General features: G+C 46.5%; 1 protein-coding gene across 3 annotated transcripts in view; it reads right to left on the bottom strand.

Moving 5' to 3' along the window:
- The window catches only part of MYH11 (myosin heavy chain 11), a 127,623-nt gene that overhangs the window by 53,607 nt on the left and 58,887 nt on the right, over positions 1 to 15,129 (bottom strand). For 2 of the 3 annotated variants that reach the window (XM_070779710.1, XM_070779712.1), the window contains exons 5-10: positions 14,261 to 14,363; positions 12,675 to 12,695; positions 10,380 to 10,472; positions 9,363 to 9,426; positions 5,910 to 6,008; positions 2,579 to 2,722 (exon numbers count right to left, since the gene is read on the bottom strand). In XM_070779710.1, coding sequence (XP_070635811.1) covers positions 2,579 to 2,722; positions 5,910 to 6,008; positions 9,363 to 9,426; positions 10,380 to 10,472; positions 12,675 to 12,695; positions 14,261 to 14,363 — 524 coding nt within the window. The remainder of the gene's footprint in view (positions 1 to 2,578; positions 2,723 to 5,909; positions 6,009 to 9,362; positions 9,427 to 10,379; positions 10,473 to 12,674; positions 12,696 to 14,260; positions 14,364 to 15,129) is intronic. The other variant, XM_070779711.1, reaches the window with a different exon arrangement.

Consider the following 15,129-nt stretch of genomic DNA (forward strand, 5'->3'; position numbering starts at 1 on the left):
GGAGATGAAGACCACGTAGATGTCAAACTGCTCCTCTCTGTGAAAGTCATCAGACGACGGAAAAGGACTAGAGAAGGGACCACCGCCTCATGGTGGGTTTCTGCATCACTTATCATCTAAAAAATGACTCCACATTGTAGAACATTCTGGGTTCCTTCTAACCTTGGTTTCCATACCTTGGTTCTGACATAGACTTTTTTTTTAATTTATAGAACAAAACCCACCTTCCCACATACAAAAACAGAGCACAGCACATCATAAAGTGGGGTTTGGGATTCCATGAGACCCAAGAATGAGTCCCAGCCCCATCAGTGACTTGCTGTGTGTCTCTTCTGTGTGTATCTTTGCTTCTCTGTGCCTCAGTTTCTTCATTTGCAAACTGCAGTAACAACAGTCATCTCCTAGGGTTGTTGCAACATTAAATAATGTGCATAAAGCACTTAGCAGACAGTTTTGTCCCCTGATGTCTTCACTTTAAATATATTAGAAGCACTTCCACATAAGGTAATGTCTGAAAGGACTCATTGTTTTCTTTCATAAGGTCAAACAATAACTGAATAAATCTTCTATCAATTAATATTTTAGTTTGTTGCAGTTTTTTATTATGTACATAAAACTGAACATTCTGGTATATTTTTGGTACGTTTTTTAAAAAGGGAAGTTTACCAAATACCTGGCCCAAAGCAAGTACTTAGTCAACAGCTGCATTTTTCTAAAAGCAAAGATTAGAAGTAAAATGAACTCATGTTCCAAATAAAATGAATCATTCTTGGAGAGCCGATGTCATTCAGGAAGGGATGCTGTAAGCACTGGATTCTGAAGTGGGATCCCAGCCAAAAGCCACAAAGGCCCACCATCTGTTATCTGACTCATGGAATCTTCTTGTTTTCAGCCCCAAGTTATCTCTGGAGGAGCTGCCCGTCCTGCAAAATGCAGTTGCCCTGCATTTTAGCAACTGTAGCCCTCGTTCTGGGGCTTCAAAGAGGGTGCGAACATGGCAAGAGAGGGAAAATTTCCACACTTGTCCTGGTGTTTCCCAAAGAGATTAATCTTAAATATTAAGGCATACCTAATTCAGAAGGAAACGTGTTTCTCGCACAGTATGGAAACCAGGAATGTCTCTGTGAGCTTTCCTAGTCTGAGAACCAAATGTGTTTCTTGGTCATTGGTATGATGATATTGATCAATACTGACCCATCGCCAGAACTGCCTTTCCAGGAAGAACCCAAGTACACCCACTGCCGCAATTACTTCCCCTCCCCTCCACCTACCTATTCTTGATAAGGCCAATAACCTCTCTACCTCCAGCTTCAAGAATGGAATAGAGACCATAACAAAGAGATGTAATAGAGCTTTCTACAACCCTGGCTCATTGTGAGTAATTCAGGATTATGCATGTCAACCTAGGCAATGAGACTTCATTAAGGGACTCAGGCAAGGAATCCACTCTGCTCATTTCTGCTGGACATAAACCCAATGGATGTAAGGGCTGGAGCCGCAACAGCGATTTTGTTGCCCAGAAACTATCACCTACTTAAAGACAAGGTTACTGAGATACCAAGTTCCAAAGACATTCTTAGAGTCCCAAGAATTTGCTGTTCATGAAGCCAGTATCCCTGAATTTTCCAGCTACATGAACGAATCATTTTACTTTTTGCTTAAGCCAATTTGGTCAGTTGTGGCCAAAAGAGGCCTAACATAGCCACTTTTCTAAGACAGCAAAAAGCCACCTAAAGTAATACTAATTTTCCTTCTTTTCCTTTTTTATTTTTTTGAGTGGGGAATTCAGAGAGCAGAAATCTGTCCCGACCAAAGAAAAGTCCCTAACTTATTCCAGTGGTACTGAGGCCGGAAAGGCAGGGCTGGGCCCGAGGATGGTCTCCTCATACACAGACATCAGGTGGAAGGCAAAGCGACCTCCCTGTTTTGCACTTAATCAGGCCATGATTCATGGAGGAATGGCATTAGCACAGAAACTTTGTGACTATGAGCAAGAAGCTCTGACCAAGAAAACCGAGGGGGAAATGCAGTGAAAGTGCAGGGGTTGCCAGTGACCCTATCTGACCTTCCATGTGTGGAGCCTGACTAGTAAAGGGAAACTTAAGGGAATACAGCTCTTAAAGTCATGTAAAGTGGCTTCAGAGACAAGTGCTCAAGACCAGGGACTGATGCTATGGATGCAATCCAGGCCACACTTCAACCTTCCCCTCAATGAATATCCCACCCTTAATCAAAAAGACCCACCTATTTAAAGGGCTAAAAATAAAAGGGGGATCAAAAAAAAACCCTGCAGGGCACCCCTCATTTGCAAGGCACCTACACTCTGTGTTGAGTGTGTAACTTTCGACTCTGCCCTAAATAAACTGCTTCGCTGCTCCCTCTGCTCCTCAGCCTCAGTGTGTGTGTGTGTGTGTGTGTGTGTGTTCATTTCTTTTTTTCCTTAGTACCTCATGTTTTTCGCCCAAATTCTTTTGGACAAGTTGAACAAGAGCCTGGACATTTGATAAAGCATTTCTGGGGTCAGTACCCAGAGCAGGAACCCAGAGCAGGTCTCCCTCCCCAAGGTGAAAAGACTTACACAGCTGCTCCTCCTCAGTGAACCCCATGATGGCCATGGCCTCCACGGTTTCATTGAACATCTCATCATCCTGGGCGGCAGGGATGGGCACAAAGCCATTGGAGAGGAATGTGTAGTTGTTGAAGCCTTCCAAAAGCAAGTCATCTAGAAGGACAGGAAGATGGGGGGGTGGTCAGGAAAGACACTTCCACTTTGAACAGGAGACAGGGACCTGATAAAGGGTCTGGTCCATCATAATTTCTTTCCCCTTCCCGAGACTTGGACAGTTCAAAGCTTCCCTCTGTTTCACTGCATAGAAGTGATCACTAGCCACCACCCGCCTCATACAGTGGTGAAGCTCGTGCACTGCCCCAAGGTGCCTTGCAACTGAAATCCAGCCTTGGCCCCACTTCCTTAGCCAGGACAGTGGCATCTACTCAGAGTAAGGAACATCTTTAGCTCAGTCTCCCAAAGGCATCTTGCCTTTAGGAACAAAGCTGTCTGAAAAGTTAGATTAATATTTATTCATCCATTTATTAAACTTTTATAAAAATTAAACATGCACACAGATTTTAAATATCAGTGACTGAGCTACAGATATGAAGCTGGTACTAACAGCCTGAGAAATGCAACTTGCAGCTTCTCGTCATCACTGGTAGGATAGAATTTGACAGGAACTTCACGAGCATCCCAAGGAAGGAGAAAGGCACCCTTGTTTTGCAACGTTCATCAGCATTTGTTCCTGAATCACCCCAGTGTTCCTTCTCTAATAATCAAATAATTCTCTAGCCATATATGATTTTACCATATCTTTTTGGATATCTAGTTAGCACTGTGATTTTTGTTCTACGTATGTTGTGTAATAGTTGATTCTGTCCTATCCTTATAAAACACGTTAAACTTAACAAATACTTTATGAGAAAAAAAACTATTACTATCAAAAGGTTTATAATAAAAACACCATTGCTTGTCCCATCCTTTATCCAACTCCTACCTATAGTAGTTACCTACAGTAACTGCTTTTTATCTCTTTTAACTGTTTTTTTCCTGGTAGTTATCACTATTTCTCTATATAATAGGCTTACTATATATTATACTGATATATCATATTAATGACTACTTCTGGATATGGGTTAGATACTGCCCATTCACTTCCTGCTGGGTTGGCATATCTGGTCTGCTGGTTGTCTTTATAAATAAAGTTTTATTGAAACACAGGCACCCCCATTTCCTTGTCTATTGTCTATGGCTGCTTTCATGCTACAATGGCATCCAGAGTTGAGTAGCTGCAATAAAAACCATGCGATTCTCAAAACCTATATGGACTATTTGGCCCTTTAGTAAAAACATTTGCCAACTCTCTGTTTATGACACTTATTAAATATTGTTCTCTATAAAGCTGTATTCTGTAGTTACATTTCTTTGTTGTTATTCATCCCTTTCTCCCTCAAATTTATAATTTATTCTTTTTTCTTACACCATTTGCATTTATGACAAACTCCAATGTATCAAGTGTCCTCTTTCAGATCAATCGTTAATTAGGCTGGATTTGATTATACTTTTGGAGGGAATTCAGCAAGATGTTTTACTTTTTAAGCGAAGGGCTTTCATGGGTCAAGTCACTTGGAAGCTACTTGATAAAGTCGAGGTTAAATTGACCCAAGATGCCAGTTAACTCAAGTCTTTGGATTAACTGAAATGCTTGATTAAAGTCACAAGGATCTGAGTCTTTGCCAAGATTTCATTATCCAGACTGAGGATATCTTTAAAAATATTCAGTTCTCTCTAAAACCCTAACCTCTTCCCAAACCTATCATCAAGTATACAAGTGGTTCCTAGGAATTTTAGTTAGCCTTATCCCTGCTCGATTTCTGGAAGACTGGAGGCAGAGCACAAAACTTGAACCCGTTTCCAAACAACCAGACTGTTGACTTTGGTGGCACAGAGATGGAAGAAAAATATAAACATTTCTCTCTGGGCCACCCCACAGCATCTGTGCTGTAGCCGATAGTTTACCTATTTGCCACTGTGTAACATCCATTCCACTCCCCACTTTTATCCAAAATTTCCCCAGATGCCAAGTATCAAGATCAAATCATGAACGCTGCTCCCTCTAGTGGTGGAACGTTACAATACACCTCATCACAGCAAAGGTCCAGGCATACTTCTGGTAATTTTCCTAGCAAAATAACTAACCCCAGGTCACAAAAATGATGGGAAGCAAAACTTGTACTGTTCTCCTAAAATTTAGGATTTAAACTTATTACTATAATGTAGAGCATACTATGTACCTATATGACAGGTATATTCCTTTTTTCAGAGTTAGTAAAGATTAATTCTTCTGCATGCCTAGAACATATTATATAATTTTCTACTGGAGTCTGGCATACAGTATAGTGTTTCTATGTGAAAAATGTTTTTCCTACAACAGAGAGCAGCAAACTACAGCACAGTGTGTATTCCTATTTTTGTAAGTAAAATTCTACCATAATACAGCTATGCCCACTGGTTTAGCATTGCCTATGGCTGCTTCTGCACTTACAAAGGCAGAGCTCAGTGGCTGTGACAAAAACCATGTGGCCTACAGAGCCTAAGAGATTTACTATCTGGCTCGTTATAGAAAAATATAGTTGACCCCGCCCTACGAAAAGACCACTTCAAAGTTACTTTCAAAACAGGTATAACGAAAAGTGCTTGGAGCCACTACAAAATTCCTTATGAAATCAGAATGCATCTCAAATACCTGCAAGTTTTATAAACTTGCAAATATGGCAACTATCTCTTAAAAATTATTTACTTAATTTACTTTTGGCTGTACTGGGTCTTTGCTGCTGTGTGTGGGCTTTCTCCAGTTGCGGGTGCGGGGGCTACTCTTTGTTGTAACGCTCCAGCTTCTCTTTGTGGTGGCTTCTCTTGTGGAGCACTGGTTTAGTTCCTCCATGACATAGGGGATCTTCCCAGATGAGGGGACGAACCTGTGCCCCCTGCTGGCAGGCAGATTCTTATCCACTGCGCCACCAGGCAAGTACCTGGCAATTGTCTTTCTCCCCTCCTAGAAGACACAGATTGCGTCTATTTGGACTTGATGTCACCCAGTCTAATTATTACTTAAATATTTAATGCCTAACTGAAACACATCTGCTATGCCACATAGTAGATGCTCAGTAAATGCACATGACTGACAGAAGCCACATTCATTCACTCCAAGGAGATGAGGAGATGCTGCCCAGAGATGTGTAACTCTTTCCCTGGCAGGATCTCAGACTCTGTTTTAATAGCTATCAATTAATCCTGGAAAATGATGGAAGGGAGGGCTGAGGTCTCCCAGCACATGTCCTTGCTCATCACTTACTTCGCATCTTCTCCTTGGCTCCAGCAATCAGATAGTAAAAGATGTGGAAGGTCCTCTCGTCTCTGGCTTGGCGAATCGCACGTGACTTTTCCAGCAGATCTGGTTTGGGAGGAGTTAAGAATTCTAGAAATGCTGTGCTGGAGAAGACTCTTGAGAGTCCCTTGGACAGCAAGGAAATCAAACCAGTCAATCTCAAAGGAAAGGAAAAACCCTGAATATTCATTGGAAGGACAGATGCTGAAGCTGGAGCTCCCATACTTTGGCCACCTGATGTGAAGAGTTGATTCATTGGAAAATACCCTGTTATTGGGAAAGATTGAGGGCAGGAGAAGAAGGGGGCAACAGAGCATGAGATGGTTAGATGGCACCACCATCTAATTCAATGGACATGAGTTTGAGCAAGCTCCAGGAGATAGTGAAGAACAGGGGAGCCTGGAGTGCTACAGTCTAGAGGGTCACAAAGAGTTGGATATGACTGAGCTACTGATCAACAACAACACAGAATTAATTCCAGGGTTACCACATGTGCTTCTCTTGCAGGGAGATGACCTTCCTCCCCAAGCTCTGGCACATCAACTGCTGGAGGGGAAATCTCCAGAATCCGGGAGAAGCTCCCTGGAGAGTTTTGAGAACTCTGATTGCTGAAGCAGATCAAGCCATCGGTCCACATGAACTGACCTTCCAGTTCTGGCTCATAATTCAAAATGAGACTGCTAGGTGCTGCTGGCTGGCCCCAGTGCCAGAGAGAAGTGAGGGGAACAAAGCGGGTTAAAAAAGTATAAAAAGACAGGAGTCAAGAGACTCCAGGATGAAAGACTTCTGGGAGGGGTATGAAATGAGACGTTTCCCCAACAACCATCACCAACTTCTCTTCTGTAGAGCGAACTGTCTTTAGATATTACAGAGTAAAAATAATTACACCCTCTATGGTCTGTTAATCCCTGTGCTAAATGTTGACATGCATTTTCTCGTTTGCTTTTCTTTCTTGGAATACAATTGCTTTACAATATGGAGTTAGTTTCTGCTATACAACGAAGTGAATCAGCTATCAGTTCAGTTCAGTTCAGTTCAGTTGCTCAGTCATGTCCGATTCTTTGCAACCCCATGAATCAGCGATAAGTATACATACATCCCTTCTCTCTTGGATCTACCTCCCACCCACCTTGGTTCTTCACAGGGCATGGAGCTGAGCTCCCTGTGCTTTACAGCAGGTTCCCATTAGCTACCTATTTCACACGTGGTGTGTGTGTGTATACATCAATCCCAGTCTCCCACTTCGTCCCACCCTCTCTCTCCCCGACTGTGTCCACATGTCCATTCTTTATGTCTGCATCTCTATTCCTGCCCTGGTTCATCTGTACCATTTTTCCATTGTCTCATTTAAACCTCACAAACTATCCTAGGAACTAAGAGTGAATATTGCTGGCATTTTCAATCTAGGGGAAACCGAGGCCCAGGGAAGCTCGGGGAAGGCTCATTTCATTTCCCAGGAGGACACAGTTAGGAAGCAGCGAAGCCAAGTGTTTGCAGTGGCCGAAACTACCTCAGCCGAGGGTCTGGGCTTCAGAGAGCTGGGTGCCAGCTCTGGCTGGCTGAGTGACCTTGACTCAGCTCACTAGCAACTGAGCCTTAGGATGTTGTAAACACGCCCACTGATTAATCTAAGGAGAGCCGTTCTGCTGTTGGGGGAGGGATGGAGACCATGGGGACGTGGGGATGGTGGGAGCCACACAGGAGGCTAGGCTGTCATACCAGGTGGATTTCCCGCATATAAGAACCATTCTATTTGACAAAATCTGCCAAGATGCTAACCACCGAAGAATGAATAATCATTTCTTCTCTGTGTCCCCAAATCCACTGGTTTAGACTGTGTCCTCCCTGCTCTGTTATGTCAGGTCATGGGCACTAATTTCTCCTCTCTGCTGCTGCTGCTAAGTCACTTCAGTCATGTCCGACTCTGTGTGACCCCATAGACAGCAGCCCACCAGGCTCCCCCATCCCTGGGATTCGCCAGGCAAGAACACTGGAGTGGGTTGCCATTTCCTTCTCCAATGCAGGAAAGTGAAAAGTGAAAGTGAAGTCGCTCAGTCGTGTCCGACTCTAGCGACCCCATGGACTGCAGCCCACTAGGCTCCTCTGCCCATGGGATTTTCCAGGCAATTTCTCCTCTCAAGGCTTCATAATTGTGGGCTTTCTTGGTGGCTCAGATGGTTAAGAATCTGCGTGCAATGCAGGAGGACCAGGGTTCAATCCCTGGGTTGGGAAGATCCCGGAAGAAGGGAGTGGCTAGGGCCACAAACTCATCTGTAATTCCCAAATCCAGAAACTTCAGAAAACTTAACTCAGCTGGTGGCCATACCTGTTCTGAGCCTACATAAGGCTCTTCATGGTCTCTTTATCCCCCACTGGAGACTAGTATGTGTTCTGCTGTATCTCATTTAGTCCTGGCCCAACTCTGGGGAGGTGGGGATGGTGCATGGTCAGGTGACCCCAGCCATACCCTGAGCCCCCACTGGGATGCATGAGTGGGCACTGGTGGGCTGGTGGAATTCTGATTCCTTAGATTTACAGAAATAGCTTTCGGTTTGCTTTGCCAGAAGCAGGCTGTTGCTCTGGGAAAGTTCTATTTCCACTGACATCCTATTTGTGGGCTGGAGCCGCTCTGTTCCTAAGAAGGACAAGGGGTCTGGGCTTGGCCTTGAACCCTGGCTCGTTAAGGATGAAGTGAAGTACTTGTGGATGAGTGGGTTGTCATTTCCTTCTCCAGGGGATCTTTCCGACCCAGAAATCGAACCCAGGTCTCTTGCACTGCAGGCAAAATTCTTGGCCATCTGAGCCACCAAGGAAGCTCTAGCCAATACTTAACTAGCCCTTATTCTGTCATGATTCTAAAAGCTTTAGTGTGTTAGCTGCTCAGTCTTGTCCAACTCTTTTGCAACCCCATGGACTGTAGCCAGCTAGGTTCCTCTGTGCATGGGATTCTCCAGGCGAGAAGACTGGAGTGCACTGCCATTCCCTTCTCCAGGGGATCTTCCCGACCCAGGGATCAAACCTATGTCTCCTGCCTTGCAGGTGGATTCTTTACCATTGAGCCACCAGGGAAGTCCTCTAAAAGCATTACATGAATCAGTTCACTTGAGGCAGGTATTATTAGCATCCCCGTTTCACTGATGAGGCACAGAGAGGTTGAGTAACTAGCCCAAGATCACTCAGCTAGGGAGAGGTCCACCCAGAATCAAATACAGGCTGCTTGAGGTCTCCAAACCAAGGGACCACCACACTACAAGGCTTGTTCTTAAGCGAAAACAACCAGGGAAGAGTTGTTCTGGATGGCACCCAAGTGCTGGAGACAGAGATGGCTCTTGTGCCTTTCAGGTCCCTTGGGGCTCTGGGCAGGAGGTGGGTGGTACCAGGGAGGGGGATCCCAGGTGGCCCAGGCTTAGCAAAGGATACACGTCTCAATGTTAGCTCCCACGATGTAACCCGTGACATCGAAGTTGATGCGGATGAATTTGCCCTGCCAACAGGAAAACACAGTTCACAGTGGGGTCCCCAGCCTTGTCCCTCAACCCCATGCTGCAGTAAAGTAGGGGAAGAGAAATCAGGGAGCATTCAGAGGGGCACCCACAAATCAGTATGGTCCCCCTTATTAATGGAATTCAGATACAATCTTTCCAATAAATTTCTTCATGAAATTATCTTTCTGAGTCTCCTATGGAGGTCCCACTTCTTCTGTACAACAAAATGATTATTGTCTAAGTATCATCAACCACCCAAGTTCAGGGTTCCCCTGACCCCATTAGGCTCAAGTGAGAAAGGAGAGGGGCCCATGAAGCCTGGGAAAGCCGGTGTGGGAAGTTCTGCCTCACTGACTATTTGCCTTTGTGAAGGCTGGAACCACATCTGAATTGTTTGCTGTGATTCTGAGTCCAGTTCAAGGTCTGGTATACAGTAGGTACTTAATAAAAATGATCCAAATAAATGAAGAGAGAGAATGATGTATATAAAAATGCCTGTATGGATGTATACAGCGAGTGCTTAATAAATGTGTTGAAACTTGCATGTTCTTGGTATACAGTAGGTGCTCAATGCATGTTTTGCTGAATAAATGAATGAGTATTGTATACAAGTGTCTAGCAGTTGTATATTAGGTGCTCAATGCTCAGTAAATGTTTACTGAATGAATTATGAATGTCAAATTCTAACAGGGAGCCGAGTATACAGCAGGCGCTCAATGAATATTTGTTGCATGAATAGTGAATGAATGAATGAGGGAGTGAGTGGCTGGAACACCCACAGGGTGGTAAGTTTAAGACAGGACTGGAGTCACAGAGCGAAATGTAACACACACCTCCATCCCTTAAGCCTCAGATGCCCCATGCACACACACGCACTCTGCGTTCTCAGGCAGGAGGGGACACCGGGGGACCCAAGCCTTCTCCAGAAAACTCATGTAGCTTGACCACTTACGAATCGGGAGGAGTTGTCGTTCTTGACCGTTTTGGCGTTGCCAAAGGCCTCCAGGATGGGGTTTGCTTGTAGAAGCTGCTTCTCCAGCTCACCCTAAAATTCATTCACACGCAGTTATTAGAGAAAGTGATGCAGGCAGTAACAGTTCTGCCCTGGACAGAGGTTGTCAAAAAACTCTGCCCTTGACCCACGGGTTCTCTCCTGTCCTATTACCTATCCATTCTGAGACCCCAGTGCTAATATCCAAATTTACTCGAGGATTTCAGAAGAGAAACAAATGGATGAGCTCTGTTACAGCCGCGACACCTGTCCCCTAGAAGATAGGGCCTGCTCATCTACGGGACACGCTGAACTCTGGCACTGACAACCCTGGGATGTCCTTGACATCATAGTGAATCCATGGAATTGTGCAGGGCACAACCTGCCCCGCTGCACATGGCAGTCCTGCTACTGCTAATGTTTGACAAGCAGCCTCTTCAAGCTAGACCGCTACAACACTTATGAAGGCTTTAGTGCATTTTTTAAAGTTGCAACTTTTCCTGTCTCAGGACCAGTTTTCTGAAGTCTCCTAGGGAAGACAAATAAGGAATGCACAAAACCCACCAGGAATACTCTGAACCAACTGCAGAACAAAGCCTCAAAGCGGGTTGCCTGAGCTCCATTCATCGGGTTAAATGCAGCTGAGACTGTACACAGCCCACTGGCCCCCTCTGAGGGGGCTCCTGTGCACAAATGCGGTCACGTGATTAATTGCGGCAGGAAAGGGCCAACGAGGTAAATCATGCCAGGAAGCAATGAGCTGCTCTTTGCCTAGCCCCGCAACACGGCAGCTGCAGACTGGCCCAGCGGCTCTCCCGGCAGCTCCTCCTTCAGGCCAGGCTGGGAAGTGTGGGTCCTAGGGGTTTTCTCCTGTTTTCTCTGCTGGTTCCCCTGTCTTTTTTTCTTTTCTTTTTTCAGGGCAGCTGGACTAGGCTAAAAAGAACCTGGGAAACATTCTAGAAAGAGAAGGTGAGTGCATGGCTTTCTCCCCTCTGCTGTGCATCAGGGGGGCACCGTGGGTGACTGTCCCTAAAGGAACAGAACAAGAAGCTACTGTTTATTTCTGTGTTTATTAGTCACACAAGCCCTCCTTTGCAGATCCCAAAGAAGATGGACAGGAAGTGTCATCTCTGTGAAAATCGCAGCCACAATGGAATCTCCATGATTGGGAATGGTGGAAATTTACAAGGAGGGCTTTGCTTGACTAGTGGGGAGAAGACTAAAGGGGTCACTTTTGTCAACACAAACTTGGGGTCTCAGTATCCCCCAAGAAAGTCCCCTTTCTAGAATGGGAGTTCCAGCTGGTGGGGCCAAAAGATCCTTCTCAGGCGATCTGGTCCAAATCACTCATTTTATGGATGATGAGACAATGACCCAGAGAAGTTAAGCGACTTGGCCAAAGTCACACAGGAGCAAATCCCAAAGAAGAAGCCTGATTCTCCTGATGCACTCATGATGCTGCCGCCCCCATCTAACTAAGATGGACTGTGTGACCCTAGAACACGTTAGGACCTCTTGATCTCAGGGTCTCTTCCAGACTGGGGCCCGTACACCAGCCCCCAAGCTCTGCGTTAAGAGATGAGTTTGTATATGCAGAGGTTTGAGCAGGGCCTGGTTGGGTGTCGCATAGCTGGGGCCTTACCATGCCACCGAAGCTAGTGCATCGTGAACCCCAGGACTTCCGTTTCTGGAGCCTTGGGTCAAGCAACCGGCATGCAAAGACAGACACGCACTGCACACACATGCAGAGGAAGACACACCAGTGCACAGGGAACAGGCCTCAGGGGAGGAATGTAGGGATGACGGCAGGGAGGGGAGACAAAGGCATGCCACAGCAGTGCCATTAACTGACTGTCAGTCAAGCCAGGAAAGCTTTAGGGCCACAAGGTCCTCAAAAGCTCAACCAGACGGGACAGACATCTCCAAGGCCTTCCAATCAGGGATACCCCGGTGGTGGACACCTTGGTGAGAAGGGTAATGTGACGTTCATTCTGAACTGGGGAAAATCCATTCCAGGCTAGAGGACAACCCTGGGGATTCCGGTGGGAGTCCTGCGGGTGGCGATGCGCCCACACGCCCCACCCCGCCGGGTGGCATCGGACACCCGCAGGACGGTATTTCAGTGAGTTTGTAGGTTCGGGGATCTAGCCCAGTCTTCCATTGGCTACCGGGCTCAGTGGGTGCAACAGGGGCATGCACATCTAAATACACTCCGTGCCTCCCGTCCACACCAGGAAAACACTCTCAGTTACTCACGTAGGCAAAAGATGGGCCTTGCTGTGGTTGGACAATACAGTATAAAACAAACGTCAGTGTTATTTCCATCAGGGTCTGGAGAATATACGATTTCAATCCCCACCCCGCCCAAGACAGCCCGGATTTTCCAAGATCCTCCAACTGAGAAAAGCAGCAGCTTTTCTTGGATTCAATTTCCTTTCTGCTTTACTTGCTTTCTTTTCTAATTTCTTAAGAGAGTCAGACATTTTCAAAGGTTTTTTAAAATTGCTGGGACCAAAGCGTGCTCTTTAAAACTGTATCCGACGAGATGCTGTCTGAGATACCTTCTCACACGCAGAGGAAAAAAAGTGTTTGGCACATAGTAGGCGCTTGACAAAGATCTGTCATTAGAATTATTTCTTCCTTTTACTATTCTAGGGAAAGGAAAGGCAGTGGGAGGCAGTGTTCGGCTGCTGCATAAACTCTGGGGCTCTTTGTTCCATACACCACACCAGAGGCAGTGTGGATGCTGCATCTCGGGCTTCCTGCACCTGTTGGAGGGAGGAAAGTTCCCCAAGCTACAACCGGGGCTTGCCCCAGATCCCCAAGGGCCTCCAGACAGGCTGGTCTCTGTGGCTTCTCCAGCGTCACCTCTGAGCCCCAGAAGCTAGATCCAGAGTGGCAGGAACCAGTGACACCCCAAGCCTGCTTCAGGCCTCCTTTGCCATCCATCGCCCCAGCCCCAAACCTTCGGAGGGAGGCGCTGGCAGGTCCTTCCAGCAGCCCCATTGCTTGTTGCCTCCACTGGGATAGATGAGGCCAGGCTAAGGCCGAGAAGGAAAAGAGGGATGGCCCCAGGAAGGGATGATTCTAGAAACCTGCTCTTCTTTTCCTTAATCGACTGACCTTATTTGATGGTTTACGCTCTCTCTTTCTCATGAGTCCAGAAGCTCAGTGTTGAGAATAACTCAGACTCATCGATGGGCCCCATACTAGCAGTGCCTAGCACACAGCAGATGCTCAGTCAAGGGCACTGGACCAAAGCTCATACACTGAGTGACACCCATATTCCCATCCCCTGGGGTTCCCATTGGAGGCACACGTAGAGGAATGACAGGTATGCCTCAACACTAGGGAATTTACAGCGATTCAGTTCAGGCAGTGGCTCTCAATCAGGGTGACCGCACCCCCCAGGGGGCACCTGACATTCTTGGTGGTCATAACCGAGGGGAGGGGCTGCCACCAGCCTCCAGTGGGGAGTGCCCAGGGGTGCTGCCAAAAATCCTCCAGGGCATAAGACAGCCCCACCGCAGAGAATTATCCAGTCCAAAATGACAGTGATGCCGCAAGCGAGAAGCTCTGATGTCAATCAAAACTCCTCCTCCCAGTTCACAGAACAGGAGACGATCCTGGCCAAAGTGAGGAATCGCCTAGATCCAACAGGACCACCCAGGATGAAGAAAAATCCCTCCAGTGAGCTGTCTGGGGAAGGACAGGGAAAACAGTCCTGAGTCCTTATAACGCGGGGTCCTGGCCTTCCCAATGGTGCTCTCTCTACCTGGTCAGCCCTGGAGCCCAAGGCCCATCTGCCAAGTTGCGGCCAGAGGACAGGAGCTGCCACTCACCGTGATGCTCGTATCCTTCTTGCCTTTGTGGGAGGAGGCCACCATGGCCAGGTACTGGATGACTTTCTTTGTGTTTTCTGTTTTCCCGGCTCCAGATTCGCCTCTGAAAGACACAAGAGCAGTGACCCACCGGAACAGTAACACACGAGCGGCTGACGGAATAACCAGCTGGGTGTTGTTTATCTTATCAGGTGTTCTGTAGGCATCTTTCCGCAGCTCCGTGTCTTTTGCCAGATGGGGAAACTGAGGCTCCCAGAGGGGAGGAGACTTGTCCGCCACTGGCAGGGAGCTGGGCTTCAAACCCTGCTCCTTATCTCAATCTACTCCTCCTGAGGGGAGGCAGGAAAGGATGTAGATGAAAAGAGTAAAAGAAAACCTGAGTTTCCCTACCAAGGTCTAAACAGGTTTATTTGGAACTGTCTACTTAAAAAAAAAAAAAACACAACACTTTGTTTTTTAGAGAAGTTTTAGGTTCACAGCAAAATTGAGCAAGAGGTACACAGAGTTCTTAGATCTCCCTGCCCCTCGACAACCTCCCCCACCATCAACATCCCCCCCCAGAGTAGTACACTTGTTATAATCGATGGACCCACGTTGGCGCGTCATCACCCCCCGCAGAGTAGTACACTTGTTATAATCGATGGACCCACGTTGGCGCATCATCACCCAAAGCCCAGAGTTTACATCAGGGTTCACTGTTGCCGTTGCACATTCTACGGGTTTTGTCAGCTGTATAATGATATGTATCCATTATTATAGTATCTACAGAATAGCTTTATTAAAAACTATCTGCTTTAAAGACACCATTACCCTTGTTAGAGATGAGAAGATCGGGTAAGAGACTGCCTTCCAGGATGGATGTAAGTACC

Source organism: Bos indicus, chromosome 25 (assembly GCF_029378745.1).
Source record: "Bos indicus isolate NIAB-ARS_2022 breed Sahiwal x Tharparkar chromosome 25, NIAB-ARS_B.indTharparkar_mat_pri_1.0, whole genome shotgun sequence".
In the NCBI taxonomy this organism is placed as follows: domain Eukaryota; kingdom Metazoa; phylum Chordata; class Mammalia; order Artiodactyla; family Bovidae; genus Bos; species Bos indicus.